This window comes from Bactrocera tryoni, chromosome 2 (genome assembly GCF_016617805.1).
Source record: "Bactrocera tryoni isolate S06 chromosome 2, CSIRO_BtryS06_freeze2, whole genome shotgun sequence".
NCBI lineage: Eukaryota > Metazoa > Arthropoda > Insecta > Diptera > Tephritidae > Bactrocera > Bactrocera tryoni.
The window spans coordinates 13,272,331-13,288,858 of NC_052500.1; the positions used below are offsets into that span (position 1 = coordinate 13,272,331).

The 16,528-nt window shown below is 37.3% G+C and overlaps 2 protein-coding genes across 2 annotated transcripts; both read left to right on the forward strand.

The window, feature by feature from the left end:
* Positions 1-2,609: 2,609 nt before the first annotated feature.
* On the forward strand, positions 2,610-3,624 carry LOC120769660 (adult cuticle protein 1-like). The gene is made up of 2 exons (XM_040096768.1): positions 2,610-2,679; positions 2,915-3,624. Exons 1-2 carry the CDS (start codon positions 2,674-2,676, stop codon positions 3,323-3,325), a joined length of 417 nt encoding a protein of 138 aa, XP_039952702.1. The 5' UTR covers positions 2,610-2,673; the 3' UTR covers positions 3,326-3,624.
* Positions 3,625-7,209: 3,585 nt separating this feature from the next.
* LOC120769659 (adult cuticle protein 1-like) lies at positions 7,210-8,841 on the forward strand. Its single transcript, XM_040096767.1, has 2 exons — positions 7,210-7,290; positions 7,620-8,841. Exons 1-2 carry the CDS (start codon positions 7,285-7,287, stop codon positions 8,067-8,069), a joined length of 456 nt encoding a protein of 151 aa, XP_039952701.1. The 5' UTR covers positions 7,210-7,284; the 3' UTR covers positions 8,070-8,841.
* The last annotated feature ends 7,687 nt before the right edge of the window (positions 8,842-16,528 follow it).

Sequence of the window (16,528 nt, forward strand, 5' to 3'; positions counted from 1 at the left end):
GTCTTTAATTTTGTTTCTGAAATAAATTGACAAATTTCTGGATTATATTTCTGTTTACTTTATCGTAAATTTTTGATCTTCTTCATCCTCAGAACATTTTGGCATACGAGCCTTATTTGTGTTGTTTACAGTAACTAAAAATATTCATCGCGACCAAAAAAAAATTTAATTAAATCTCGAACATTTTCGCGCTATTATTTTTTACAACTTACGACGTGGATTAACTCAGCAACAGAGCAATAAAGAACTTGATTAATTTTTTAGCGAAGAAGCTCCATCAAGAACCAGTGCTTATCGATGGTAACGTATATTGAATTCAGTCGAGGTCGCATGTCACTAGAAGACGTATTTCGTGAAGGTCGTCCGAAATCAAAAACTATAGATGCTGTGCGCAAGCTTATATTGCAAGAACGTCATGTGACCTCTGAGATTGAGACCTGTGAGATTGAGACCACTATAAGCTTTATTAGTACCAGCATATATTAAATATTGCAACATTTGATTGCAGAAATTGAATCCCACACAATTTGTCAATCGCGCAAAGAAAGCTCGTGTAGGTTGGTCGACAGAAATGTTAAAAAGATACGTTAGCGTTGCTTCGAAACATGTACACATATATGGCTTTGTTACATATGACCAATCGTGGATTTATCCGTATGAGCCCAAAACTAAATAGCAGTCGACTGTATGGTTATTTCAATATGAACCGAATCCAATTCCTCACGAAGCATTTCCAAGCAAATGCTTTTCTGTTTTTTTTCTTTGAAAAAACTGGACATGTCGTCACCAAACTACCATAACAACAGCAAATTATACATGTTATAACCAATTGTTTGCTAGTTGTCTTTCAAAAAATCAGAACATCAACCGCCCAAGGTGTCTCGTTCTCCCGCACGACAAAACGAACTCTCACACATCGATCGAAATATGTATTTGTACATTTTTGAGCACTCAAAACATCGATTTGATGAGTCATCTACCGTATAGTCCTGACTTGGCATCGAATGACTTCCTTTTATTCCCGTGCGTAAAAACTAAACTAAGAGGCCAACGACTTCGATTTCGGAATTTGATGCGTTCAGAAAAAAGTGTATCCGTAACGATTGTAAATAAGAATATTTTGCAAAACATTAATCGGACCATTATATAATATAGCTGCCATACAAACTGTTCTATCAAAATCAGAAAAAAACATCTTTTTATACCCTCTTATGCTGTAAGAATGCAACTGTGCAGGGTATAATGGCTTCGTTGCAGCCGAAGTTTACGTTACTTATTTTTTAGTTGTTTGTTTTAAATCGATACATTTTCTTAATCTGGCAGCTTTACGTTGAATGATAAATAATTTCATTATCTCAAAGACACAGTTTCAGTGTAAGCACGCGACCATTATTTTGTAACTGCCAAAGCTAATTGAGATTTAAGCGCCACGAAAAAACCATAAAAGAAAAACAAAAACAACGCATATTAATATTTAATACAGATATACATACATGTGTGTGTGTGTGTACGTCAATGCAAGTTAAGTCAATGAGTGAGTAAATTGAGTGAATTTACGTTTGGTTGCAGCGGGCGACCATTATATTACATATATACATACAAATGAACATATCTGCTATAAACCAAAATATTTATGCAGGTACATTATGCTTATGAAATTTACTTGTCATTCCAGCGCAGTTATTAGGTTTTTTCATTAAGAGCTTGGCATATTTTACTTTTAATTGAACTTATAAGTTATTCATAATTTCTGCGTAAATATCCGCATAAAAATTATACTAATTATACAATTAGTATGCTCATCAACAAATAGGGGGCGGGCGCTAGAGCACTTTTGACACTGCTGAAGCAGCTGTCTAGCGCTAGAGCACTCGAACTGACAAGCTGACACACTGACAGACGCTTTCCAGCACCTTTCTGGCGGTTCTTTGCTGGTTCAAAGCTGCTAAACACACAACGCAAATGCAACATTTAGCTGAACTAGCAACAACACATAAATATGTGCATTCTAGTGTTTACATTTGGCCATTGAGATTTTATCCAACCGATTGCAGCCGGTATATATGTATGTATGTATGCATGAATGTTGGTGCACAGTTGCGCATTGGAGTCGCGTTGAGCTGAGTGCAGTCCATTTGAGTGGGCTGAGATCGGAATTTCGCATTGGTGGCGGCTGCAGAGGCAACCGGCAGTGAAAGGTTATTTTGGGTTTTGTATAGACGCTAGACGGCTTGGACAGGCTGGCGGCTGAGGGGCGTGCAAAAACACCAACACCAAATATTACTCTACTTCCAATGCATTTATGCGGTCGCTCATACGCTTGCTATTAGGAATTGTTGTTGTTGTGCTTTTTGAGTATGTAACAAGACAAGTTTCGTTGCAATTTGAAGTTTAGCCGCCGCCCGGCGTTTGTGCTCCTGCCGCTCTTTAGCAGCTGAATGCTAACTGTTAATGTTACAGTTATTTTTTGTTGCTTCTTGTTGTTGTTGTTGCTGCTGCAATTATTTTATAGCGTCGCTGCATATGAAGTTCAACGAATTTTTCAGTATAAAAGTTGGTATAATTTCGTATTCGAAATCAGAATCAAGTCAACACTTCTTGAGTGTGCCTAGTAGCGATACAGCAAATCCTTTTCTTTACTTCTCAAATCCTTCTTCGCTTTAATCAGCAAACATGAAGGTAATATATAGTTAAACGGCGTTGGATTATTTACGAAGAACGCCGAGACGATTAAGAATTGTGAAAGAAATTCAAAAAATAGAACGCAAAAACTGCTTAAGAATTATGAAGACTCTTTTTCAAAAATCAGAAAAAAAAAACAAAAAGAAATAACTAAAACAAAATAATAAAAAAAATCCTAGCAGAAATATTTTTCAATTCTAACTGAAACTTTAACTTCCCCACTCTCTTCCAGTTCGTTGTTGCCGTAGTCATGTTGGCTCTTGCCGTTGGTGTTAACTCTTCCCTGCTGCCGCTAACCGCACAAATTGCTCCAGCTGTGTCGTATGTGACCTCTTCATTGGGCGGTGGTCCCTTGCTAGCACAGGGTGCTTGGGGTGGTCCAACCGCTTGGGGCGGTTCAGCTGCCATCACCGGTTTGGGTGGCCTTGGACTCGGTTTGCATGGTGGCATCCCCGGCATCTCACTTAGCCAAGGACCTGTTGGTGCTGCCATCGCTGCTCCGATTGCTGCTCCTCTAGCTTTGGGTCATGGTGCTGGCGTGTATGTGGCTAAGACTCGCGGTGCTATTCATACTGCTCCCTTGGCTGGACACATCAACTCGGCGACTTCTTTGAACTTGGCACCAGCTCCAGGCACGCACTAATATGGCTCAAAATGCTTTTCATCCAGATCAACGCATATCCCTACATATCAAAACAAAACCCAAGCAGAAGTACGTATGGTTGCACGCTGTCAGCAGCTATACTTAATACAAATTTGACGACACCGATGACTAATGGAGGATGCCACCGCACTAACTGATTATGTATATTTTAGAGCGAAATGCAGATTTCCGCCGTTTCTGCAGTTTCGTTTCCGATATCCCGCAACCCACATCCTAATGCACTTACCGACATTTTTTATGCAACATATGTTTAAGGCATATCTATATTTTTTATGTATAATAAATAATATAATATGTACATTGTACACATATACATACATATAGTTCATTTTACTTGCTGAGATTAATACCCAGACAATGGATGATTGGATGTTCATTTGTTGCCATCGAAGCATATGATATCCAAAATATTCTTTAACAATTCCAACACATTTCCAGTCCAGTTTTGTGTAGTAATTTTGAGAACTTGTGAGCTGTCTTTTAGCCTTGACCTTTCTGAATATTCTTCTTTAAGTTCTTTTCTTCCTGTTTAAGTTGTTGTTCTTCGAAATCATTGATGACTATTTTTTTATAAACATACAAATATTACGAAAATGACTAAATAAACTTAACAAAGAATGTTTTCTGTAAATTTCCTCCTTTCGCATTTACGTATTGGTTCTATCTCTCCAGTAACTTATATAAATACCATTAACTAACCATAAAGATACGCCATATGTTGTTGTAAAATATATATAATAACAGTGTAAGAAATGGAAATGCTTGAATATTTTTGTTTAAATAAAGATTTTGCAAGATTTTTATAAAGTCAATATTTTCGTATGTTATATAATTAAGGAGAATCGGGTTCAAAGTGTTTGATGGGTTTGCGAGCTGAACTCAAAGATCCTCTCTTAATGCGGATCACTAATACACTGAACAGAGATGACCGAGAGAGAGAGAGAGAGGCAAAGAGAGAGAAATGAAGGGCGATCGATAGATGCTTCAGGTTTTGGTTGAACATTACCGTATCATGGTATAAGATGAGGCTGTTCTCGATGGTCAATGGAGTATCAACGGCAATACGTTCTGAAATATCAAAATGATATGCTATTTTTTCTTGCAATTATTGGAGATAACCCCTACGATTAACTCTCATATTAAAACGATTACCATGGGGAGGATATTCAGGAGAATTATCCGATATGGTCACACTGTCAATTAAGAAGAACGTCTCAAGGTTTCATGTCAGACGTACGTACAAGAAATTGACCTTGATCTATGGCCACTGAGGGACTAGTTCGCGTATGTACAGACATCTCAAAGACTGTTGTACTAGGTAGCGTTTATACAAACAGGCAGAGAACATAGAAGCTCTGTTGGCATTTTGTGGTTCACTACTGGACTGTTAAATCGCAGAGCAAATCAACAAGCTCTGATCAAGTACCGGTAGTGGTGCTGTCGCAAGTCCTTCTGGCCCAGAATAAATCGAAGGAGGTCCAGGGAACTCTTCGCTCTCAGCAAGATTCACCTTTCAATGGTTGTAAGATTGGGATTCATGCAGTAAGATTGTATATTAACAAGATGCCAGACCTTAGTTGTTTGGAAGAAGATGAGATAGAATCACCTTAACACTTTCTCCTCGATTGCCTCGCTTTTTTCAGGTCAAGGCAAAAACACCATGGATCTCATATTTTTAGTCATTTGGGTGCCATAGCGGACATAGAAATAAAATGCTTAAGCGGATTTGTTAGGCTTCTTTTGCCGAAAGGTGATATCCACCTTCAATAGTTTTATCTAACGCTTTACAAATTTTTATCATAAAGGACTTCACCTACCACTCCCCCGCCGAGGAATCAGCCATCTAATTTGACCTAACCTACTTCTGTACCTTCAGTTAATATTAGTACATTAGTATTAGTAGCGCTAATAAAAAACTATACCTCGGGAAATATAAAAATCTGATCATCTTCGTAGAAGTAATGGATACGCGATTCTTAGGGGCTTGTACAGGGTTTGTACAGGGTTTGTCCGGAAAGTAATAGGACTGAGTACAATTATTTAAAAACTTTCAAAGAGGGTTCAAAGAGGCATTGAAGGCGTCACCCATGAGAGCTGAGATGTATGCTGCTTGGATCCCTTCTGTCGTCTCAAAATGCTTGCTTTTCATCGGCATTTTCAGGCAAGGAAACAAAAAAAAAAAAGTCCGGGACCACATCTGGGCTGCTCACAAGAAAAGCGGTGTGAACCGGGACGTTATCGTGGTGAAACTTCCAATCGGCTGCGATGTCTTGTCGGACCCTACTGACCCTTCGTTTGAGTCTCTTGAGGACTTTCACGTCCGAATAAACCCTGAATCTGAAGATTCAAGCAGTAAATATAAGTCAGTGTAGTCAAGACCTTAAAACCTTTTATGCCTAGTCTCAAAACAGATTCATACTGAAATCAAAAACTTGAATATAAATCAATAAAGTGTGGCTTAAAAGCCGAGAGACTGAAGAGAGAAATATTATATGGACTACGTTAAAGAAAAGCCATTCAAAACCGTCAATCAAAACTGGCGTCTTAGAAACACTTGATCACTAGCTTCTTTCAGCTTAAATACTAGTAAAATATCATTTAACTTGACAATACCTAAGCTAATTGAGACTTCAGCCTTTCACTAGTGCATGAAAAGAACGTACACTAAATTGCCAGCTCTGCTTAAGTGCAGTGAGTTAATTATTACAACAACCATTTCATATGAATACACCACTTTTGTTGTTGTAATATGTTCACTGCTTTTATTTTATTTCATTGCCGCGTATTGTTTACATTTATTTGCGCAATAATATTGTTGGGTGGCGCGCACAGTCAAGCGCAGAGAAGGTTTGCGAGGGAGCGGAAGGTATTTGTTTTGGTGGCTTGCATAGCCAACAGCTGTTGTCCATCAGCGCATTCGAATGCAAGCCAATACGAGCGTTGCACTGACACAGCGATGGTGTTGTTGTTGCGAGCAAACGCCAAACTTGCAGGTTGCACCATTACACACACACACACACAGCAATTATGGAGCGTTCTTTTGGGCCTTGCCGCGCAAGATATGCATCAGGGTAACGCCAAAAGCGTGCCCACACACACACACTCACATATATACATAAGTATATACACATACATATGTGCTTATATGCATACTCCAAGCAGCGCGCGTAAAAGGCGTCCAAATACTTTGCAGCGCCAACATTCGGCTGTTGAGGTGTTTCGATATCGCTGGTGGAGTAAATTTGCGCTGCAGCGCAGTCCCGTGAAGCACAATTGAGTTAAAGTGAGTTGAGTGGTTTCGAGGTTCGGCAATTTTCCATGCAGCTCACCCAGTTGGTGGCGGCGCTGGTGGTGGCCGCCTGTGAAAGACTGCATATATTTTCGGTTGTGTGCGTGTGCGAGTGTGTGTGGACAGGTGGTTGGCAGGGTGGTGGCTGGCAGGCGTGCAAAAACACCAACACCAAATATTACTCTAGTTCTGTTTGCGTTTATGCGGCCGCTTATGCCAATGTTATTGTTATTTTTATTAAATATACTGCCGTTGTGGTTGTTGTTGCTGCTCAACGTTGTTTTCCTAGCATTTTTTGAGTGTGTAACAAGACAAGTTTCGTTACAATTTAAAGTTTAGCCGGCGCCCGGCGTTTCTTCGCTGCTTACACCTCAGCTATATGGCTATTGCCTGTCGTTATTGTTATTATTGTTGTGTTACAGAATACGATTTTTTTGCTCATTTTGCACACCCATATTGAACTTATTGCTGCTGCAATTATTTTATAGTGGCGCTGCATATGAAGTTCAACGAATTTTTTAGTATAAAAGTTGGCATAATTTCGTATTCGAAATCAGAATCAAGTCAACACTTCTTGAGTGTGTGCAGTAGCAGTACAATATATCCTTTTCTTCACTTCTCAAATCCTTCTCCGCTTTAAACAGCAAACATGAAGGTAATACTTATGAAGTTGTGGTGCCTCAAGGATGTATGTATATACGCTTCAGAAGTGGAGTTTAAGACTCTCGAAAAAAAGTTTAAAAATTATGAAAAACAATTTAAGAACACAATGAAGAACCAACAAGATGTGTCTTAGGAAAACTGTCATAAATGAAAAATATATATGTGATTTTTTTGTGCAAGAAAATGTTTTTTCGAAAGTACCTAAAAAACCGATGTTAAAAAATTAATTGCTTAAAAAAAAATTTAAAAAATGTACAATAAAAAAAATTTGCTTATTCTTTTATACCAAACAATAATACCTACTTTTTTATCCTCTTCCAGTTCGTTATTGCCGTAGTCATGTTGGCTCTTGCCGCCGGTGTACACTCTTCTCTGCTGCCGCTGACCGCACAGATTGCACCAGCCGTGTCGTATGTGACTTCCGCCGTACACCCTAGTCCATTGCTCGCCACTGGCGGTTGGGGCGCACCAGCTGCCGTTACTGCATTGGGTGGCATTGGACTCGGTGGCTTGGGACTCGGTGGCCTGGGACTCGGCGGTCTGGGACTCGGTTTGCGCGCTGGCATTCCCGGCATCTCACTCAGCCAAGGACCTCTAGGTGCTGCTATCGCTGCTCCAATTGCCGCACCGATCGCTGCTCCACTTGCCTTGGGTCATGGCTCGGGTGTGTATGTGGCAAAGACACGCGGCGCTATTCACACAGCTCCTCTAGCTGGCCATGTCAACTCGGCGACTTCTCTCAATTTGGCACCAGCACCTGGCACTTGGTAAACACGGCATGCGCATACCAACAAGATCCTCACAAAGAATTATTACAAACTGACATTCATATACATACATACACACACGCACACATTATGCATATAGGCTGAAGTATAGAAGTGCGTTGCCAACTACATATAAGCACAAGAAAGATTTTGACAATATTGCTCCCAAATGAAGGAAGCTGCCACCGCACTGATCTTAAACAATATGTATAATTGAGATCGAGTTCACCTTTTCGCCGTTATGTATACCGCGTTCCGTTATCCACAACCGCAATCCACACCCTGACACGCCTACCGACATTTATATGCAACGCACACACACACACTGTCTAACGCATATCTATGTTCTTTATTATTATATTAAACGATATATTATGTACCTTGTACACTCATGTATTCCATGTTATTTACTTATCATAATCACTATGTTACACTGTATTTGTGGTGTTGGCGCAAACTCGTAGTCGTAAATGTTTGCCGATACGCCATGCTAAGGAAGGAAAGGATTTGAAGCACAAATCCGCTACAACAACTGCGATAACAATAACAACAACAATGATACTGATATTTTTACCGACAACACTATAATATATGATGTTCATTCTAGTTTCGTACAACAACTTTGAGAACTTTTCACCGCTCTGTATTTCTAAATCTTCTACTTTCTTCTACTATCTTTCGCTATTCTCGTTACACGAGATATCTTTTACTATCACCTCTCTTTTACCCCTTTACTCGTAATCTTATACAAAACATACAAATATATTGCATAAAGAAGCAGAAAAAATCAATAAAAACAATTAAAGATTTAAAAATAAAATCGTGTTTCTCTTTTACTTTTAGACTTTAAATATTTGAGTTTTTGTTTTGAGTTTTTGAGTTGCTATTTCAGCATTTCGATGAAAAACTTTTCGGTTTCTATATCTGTAAACGAATATTTACTAACTATGTTTGGAGATCCATTGCAACAACTTTCAATATTTCAGGTAGTGTTGCAGAATCTACTAAAAATCTACAAAAATAAAAACAATCCATCTCATATCTAACACAGTGTGATACATTACAGTAATGGTAAAGCAAAAATTTACAAGCTCCAAGAGTTACGTAAAATTACTACTGGAATATAGACCTAAATATAAGATCAGTAATATACTACGTCGTTCGCAAAGTAATTTTATTTAATGACAACAGCTGATCTTATTGAATTTTTACGCAGCCAACATCACACTTAACCGCCTTACCGTTATACTACTATGAGCAAAAAATGGTAAGACTTATTTCATAATTTTAACATTTTTATTTTATTCTTAAAAATCTATATCGCTTGCCTCAAGTAATCCCCCTTGGCATCAATATACTTATGCCAACGTTTTACCCAATCCTCGAAATAGTTATTAAAGTCAGTTTCCGAAAACGGTTTCCACGGAGCAGTCGTTTGAGTTTGCTGAATAACCAGAGGTCACACGGAGCTGAATAAGGCTATACAGTGGTTGCGGAACGATATTGGTTGGGGAAAAACACATGAAGAATCAATGCAGTATGCGACAATGCGTTATCGTGGTGCAAAAGCCAAGAGTTGTCAGTCCATAATTCCGGCCTCTTTTTACGAATAGCTTCGCGCAAACGATGCATAACAGTCAAGTAGTATTCCGGCTTTAACGTGCTTTTTTCATATTCGAATTACCTTTGCAACATGTTCGACCAATTGATCGTCGGTTTCCGGAACGTAAGCATAGATCCAAGACTCAACGCCAGTAACAATACGTTTCATGACATCCTGGTAGTCGCAAAGCTTTGTTTCACAGACGTTGACCCGACGCGTAAATTTTGAAGCCAATCGTGTTTTCACTTTTCTTCGGCTTAATATAGTTTTCACTGATCCTTCCGATATTCCAATGATGCCAGTGAGATCTCTGACTGTTAATAATATTGTCAAGCACCATTCCTTTTATTTTAGTGATGTGTTGATCATTAATTGATGTTAATGGCCGTCTTGGAAGTGGTTTGTCGTCAACGTGTTCGCGACACTCTTTGAATAATTTGTGCCAATCAAAAGCACTTGCTCGCGACAAACAACTATCACTGTGGTTTCTTTACAAGAATTAAACCCCAAAATCTCTATCTCTAAAAAGGATGAACCAGATCAAACTGCTTCAAAGATATTCATCAAAAGAAGTTATGTTGTCTGTTTGGTGGGATTTCAAAGGATTTGTTTATTTTGAGCTTTTGTCGGACAATACCACAATTAATGCTGAAGACCTCTTACAACCACCATTTTCTGCATACGTGGCACCTTCTGACAAATATTTTTTCCGGTGTCCGCGAGAATCGACAATTTTATGACAGTGAAATCTCCTGCCTGAAAGATGGCAAAATGTATTGGATTAAAAAGGAAAATATACATATATTTTCATAAAACGTTTTAGACAAATAAAATAATCGTATTTAAATTGTACTCGTTAGATCGTCTCGACCGTCAGGATTGGGAAGGACCACTCAGGGACGTCAAATAAATGGTCATCCCAACGCGATTTGGCTCCCACGTCACTGGAGTCGTAGATAATATCGTCTATCTTGGAACCAGTATTAACACCAACAACAATGTCAGCCTCGAAATCCAACGCTGAATAAATCTCGCTAACAGGTGTTACTTCGGACTGAGTAGACAATTGAGAAGGAAAGTCCTCTGTCAACGAACAAAGACCAAACGCTATGAGTCACTCATTATTCCCGCCCTATGGTGCAGAGGCATGGATATTATTTTGGTTCTAACTAATACAACAAAAAAAAAACACAAACTTGTATTCCTTTTACTAGACATATTGCATATATTAATGCAAACGAAGCCATTGGTTTTGATACGATAAACAGTGCCGTGTCGCAGGGGAGAGAAAACAGATTGCCATTCTTGCAACGTTACCATCGACCGCAAGACTTGTGGGATGGGATAGATACCGATATATTTGTCTACGCCATTAAGGAAAAAGAAATTGTTTGATTGATTTAATCTTTAACTATTTAAGCTATTTATTTTTAATTTTCCATTTAATTTACATATTGATTTATTGGATCTCAGTTCTTGCTGGACTATGTTGATAGAAGTATCCTTCTAAAGTAGGCATATTTCGCCAGTAAATATGAAAAGATTAGAAGATAATGTGTTGTTGAATGTTATTCGTTGAAATCTATTAAAATAGCTCTGGTTCCCCATGGCCTATACCTCGAGATTTCGAGGTCTAGTTATCCAATAGATCGCTTTTGTAAGCTATATCTCGGCATAACTGTGTTAGTACAATGATTTTGTGGGGTTATGCACTGCAAGCATAAGAAGAACCACTTATTACACATTGCACAACAAAAATTTTAAAATAATTAGAAAGAACATAAAATAATTACTCCAATTTTATATCCAAAAAAGTTAAGACTACTGTCTGATTTTCAGTTTTGTTCGCGAAACAAAAATCATGCACAAGCAACTAAAATAATTCAGGAAATAAATCTCGTTAAATGCAACGGAACGCCAAATTCGATTAACCAAAGCAATGTAAGACACTTCAGCCGCAACTAAACGTTAATACATATTAACATATTTATAAGTACGTGGGCGTAATTGGTCGGTGTGCAGCGAAGAGAGTTGGTCGCCTTCGAGAGATAAAGCTCTAATTGTGTGCAAAAATAAAAGAAAAAGTTGCAAAATTAACTAAAATTCGCAATTTACACCAAAAACTGCTTACAAAACAGCGAAAAAATAATTAAATATCAAATACAAAAATGTAAATATCTAAATAGCACAGCAAGTTGCAGATAAACGCACAACCTTTTAAATACGTAATAATTTTGTCATCGAATGGACATGAAATCACTTCTGGTTTGACTCGTACACAGAAGCAATAAACAAACAACGAAAGAAAGAAAAAAAATAAAAATAAATTCATAAAAGCCAAAAAGATTACAACAAAGTGCAAATACATATAACTAGATTGACAACATTTGCGCAAATATTTGACTTTTTGCGCATTTCGATTGCAAAATATTGAAACCAACACCTTCAATCACGAGACGACGGGCAGCGGGCACAAGCCGACTGCGATAAAAATCCTACGGCAGGCCATGTGTGTTGCCCATTTTTGAACACCCTGCAGTCAATTCAATTAGTTGTAAGCTTTCTAACAACTAGTAGCAGCAGCAGGCCCAACTAGTCAGTCAACTGTCTTTCTTTTATGCAAAGCACTCTCACAATTTTTCCACAGAGTTTCTAATCAAAAGTGATACAAAAATATATATTAAGTTGCTAGTAGTCGTTGTTTATTTGCTAAGTGTTAGAGAATGCCGTATCGAACAAAATTATTCAGACCAAACAATTTTCTAAACTGTATAAAGTAAGATAGTATTGAGGAAAGCGGTTATACAGTTTATATAGAATGTATGCTTGTCACACTAATGCCTTTAATTATCTCTATCTCACCATAATTTCCGGTTGGTTTTGGACAACCTTCACAAAATTCTTCTACGACTTCGATTAAATTTACCATACCATCATAAACATTGGTTCTTGATCGACTTCATTGCCAAAAATTAAGTTATGCTCATCGTTGCACTGATTTTGAGTTAATCCAAAAATCGAATATTGAAAAAAAAATCGCTCGAAAATATTTGTGATTTGTGGCCGAGTTGAATATTTTAAGTTACGGTAAACAACACAAATAGCGTTCGTAAGTCAAAACGTTCTGAGTATCTACAATATAATATAAAAAAGTTGCCAGCTTCCAAAACCCCAAAAAATTGGGTAGTCGAAAAACTATTTTCGTATTTTGTCAATAGATGTCGTTGCAGTCGTATATCTCCAGTGCTAACAATCACATTGTGTCATACCATATAGTCTTGGAAAGTCTTCATTTCACAAAAAAAAATTAAATTCGGTGAATTTGAAAAACAGTTACAGCTGTTCAAAAATTAGTGAAAATAATGAAAAATTCGCTATATTTTGAAATTTTTGTATAAAAAAGGGAAGAAGCCCATGCAAACCACCAATAAAATTTACGAAGTTTACTGAGACGATGCTGTATCAGATCGTGTAGCACAACAATGGTTCGTTCGCTACCGTTCTGAAAATTTCGAAACTTCAATTTACACTGATGAAAGTTTTATACTGGTGGAATAATGTTTCAAGCGGAAAATTGATAAAAAGTGGTCGATAAATATGGGACATATTTGTTTATTTATTTATTACTATAAATATAAAAAAAAATAAGTTAAAGTTTGATTAGAAATACGAAAATACTTTTTCGACTACCCAATAAAAGCCACCACCACTGTGTCCCTTTAATGAGGTATGCCATATTCTTTTAAATCGAGCTCAGTTTTCTAACTTTGTTGTTACTTTTGCATTTAAATTAAAATTTTGTTAAAAGAGAGAAGAATGGTGGATCGGTAAGGGTTATTCTCAAAAAAAAAAAAAAAAAACCAAATTTGCAAAAAAGAAAAATTTCAAAACAAACATTTTAATCTGACAATTTATTAACTAGTTAGGTTTTGGTTCGGAAGTGTGCTGTAGATTAGTATTTGTACGGACTAGTTTGACGCTTCATTGAGAATACTTTGTTACCTTTCCCATAGTTCCTTACTGGGTTTTCGCACGCGTTTTGCTTGTTGCGACTGCGTCGTTGCTGCGCGCAAGTAGGTGGTGCAACACCAGCGTGGCACAGAGTGGATTGCAATGACACAGAACCAAGGCAACACGACGTGCTGAATAATTGAACCGCTTGTAAATATAAGCCACACATATGTATGTATATACAAATATGTGTTTCGATAATGTATCTATTTGGTGGCATGCAACCAGAAGTGCGCGCAAACCACAATGCAATCGCTTAAATAACAATTGGCAAACTTATGTAAATTCATATGAGTGTGTGTACGTGTGTGTGCGTGTTAAGTTAGTTCTGCATGTTAACACATATTTATCGTTCAATGATAATTAGCACTTTAAATGCCGCAACATTTTAGTCATAGATACCTCTGTTATTTATACGCTATGTCGCAACTACACGTATGTATGTATGTGTAAGCGAACTGTACTTTACACTAAGTAATTGTTAATCAACCAAAAAAAATTAAAAATTCCCACATACACACATTAGTACCGAGCTGCAACTAGTATATTTCAATCATTTATTACTTTATTACTTTGGCGATAAGGCAATGAAATCGAATTGTTCGCAGCAACTGCATTAAATGTAGCGTGAATCGATTTGGAGCATTCAATTACTGGCGATGGAATTATTTATGCAGTTCTGCAATACCAAGTAATTAATAATCAACAACTGTTAATTTTCGTTTCACATCACTCTTACGTAAATATTTATGTAGATACATATGTATGTAGAACAATAGGAGTGGTGCTGTGTATCCTCCTGCCGCACGCGTACTTTCGCACCCCTTCTAATCGTGGCAGGTGGTGTTACAAATCACCCCGCGAAGGTTATAATTTATCAATCATCGTAAAGCATTCATTTAATTACCACTTTAAAAATAATTGTATTGAAGATTTAATAATAGAATAATAGCAACACAAGGTCCTCAGTGGTATCCATAACGAGTGTCGCAATCAAGGTTAGACTACTTGCTACACTTATTTAATGACTGTGTGTAACGTGTGATTTAAAGCTGAATCGCAATAAATTTAAACGAATTATGCCATTTGTAGAGCATATTTTTATTTGCATTTACAAGAACGGGCCACAAGAATGCTGACGGTTGTAAAATAATGTGGGAAAACTAAAATGCAAATTGCCAGAGATAGAGCAGCTGGAGTGCCCTGTTTGCAGAGCGCGGGTGATGTATATGTATCTTGCGTAGTAATTATCACATGGCGTTTTGTTAATTACAGGTGTTCTACGTTTTAAGTTTTGCCCTTCGCCGCCCAGTTTTGTGTTGAAATGTATGTTTTATGATCAAATGATTCTATAAGGATTATATAAAACTTGGGGATCCGGTCACGCGTTGCTGTGGTATACATTTTATACTATTATTCCTAAACTATTCAATACAGTGAAAATTTTATTTACGAATAAAGGTGAAAACGTTTTGTCGATATAAGAATCCAAGGAAATGTACTTGAGGTTTAATTTTGAATACTTATGTTCATACAAATAAATTTCATTGGAAAAATAACGAATTGAAGGCTGCTTTCTCAATGTCTGGTTACCAGCCTTTCTGTCCAGTTAATAGAGATGCCTGCTTAATAGGGCGCCCATTTCCTAGATATTACACGTTCGTTAATTATTTGTTGCGTTGTGCCTATCGATGGGCAATACCTCGAATAATTTATTTGTTATCATTTCCTTATAATAAAATTGCATTTTCATTTAAAAAAACAGCGAGACCTTCGTTGCGCACCTAATATATAACTTAAATTGTTCAAAAATTTTCTAAAGTGAGAAATTGGAACTGTTCCATGAATTCTACAAGGGTTGCCTTTCATTTGGTGGGATCTGGCAATACTCATGTTGCAATTTGGCAACTCACAACTTTATCGCAAAGTTTCACATTTTTGATGTTATAGATACCCAGAACGTTTCGACATTCGAGGGCTATTTGTGTTGTTTATAGTAACTTAAAATATTCATATCCGACAAGATTATAAATAAAATGAGAAAATTTTCGCGTGAATATTTTTTAAAACTTTCGACGTGGTTAACTCAGCAACACTGCATCGGTGAATTTAATTAAATATTTGGCGATGAAGCTCCATCAAGAAGGAATGTTCATCGATGAAATGGTGAATTTAATCGAGGTCGTAGATCACTGCTAGATGAATTTCGTGAAAGTTGTCCAAAATTAATTTTTGTTTCGAAAACTATTGATGCTGATCTAACTGATATTATCGTTAGATTGAGACAACTATTATATATAGGCATTAGTTCAGTCAAAAGCATTTGTCTGTAAAAAGAAAATTGTTCACATTAGATCCGATACAATTTGTCAATCGCTCAAAAAAAGTCTCGTGACAACTTCGTCAAGGGAAATGTTAAAAACATATACGATAGCGTTGCTTCAAAACACGTCTATGAAATCGACAGGCGACGAATCGTAGATTTACGCGTAAAAGCCCGTAAGTGAACAGCAGTCAGCTGTATGCGCTTTCAAGGTGATTCCAACAAATGTTGTTCGCGAACAAAACATTTTCAAGCAGATGATTCCCGGTTTTTTTGGAAAAACTAGACATGGCGCAACCATGCCACTAGCACAATGCCGAACAGTAAATTCTAAGTGCATAATGATTTGTTTGCCAATTGTCTTTCATGAATTCTACAAACCCAACCGCATAAGACGGACCTGATTCAGCACGATAATGTGACCTCTCACACTTCGACTGAAACAACTGCATTTTTGACTTGGTATCAAATAACTTTGTTTTTATTCCCATTCGTAAAAAGTTAAATAAGAGCTCACCGTTTCTCG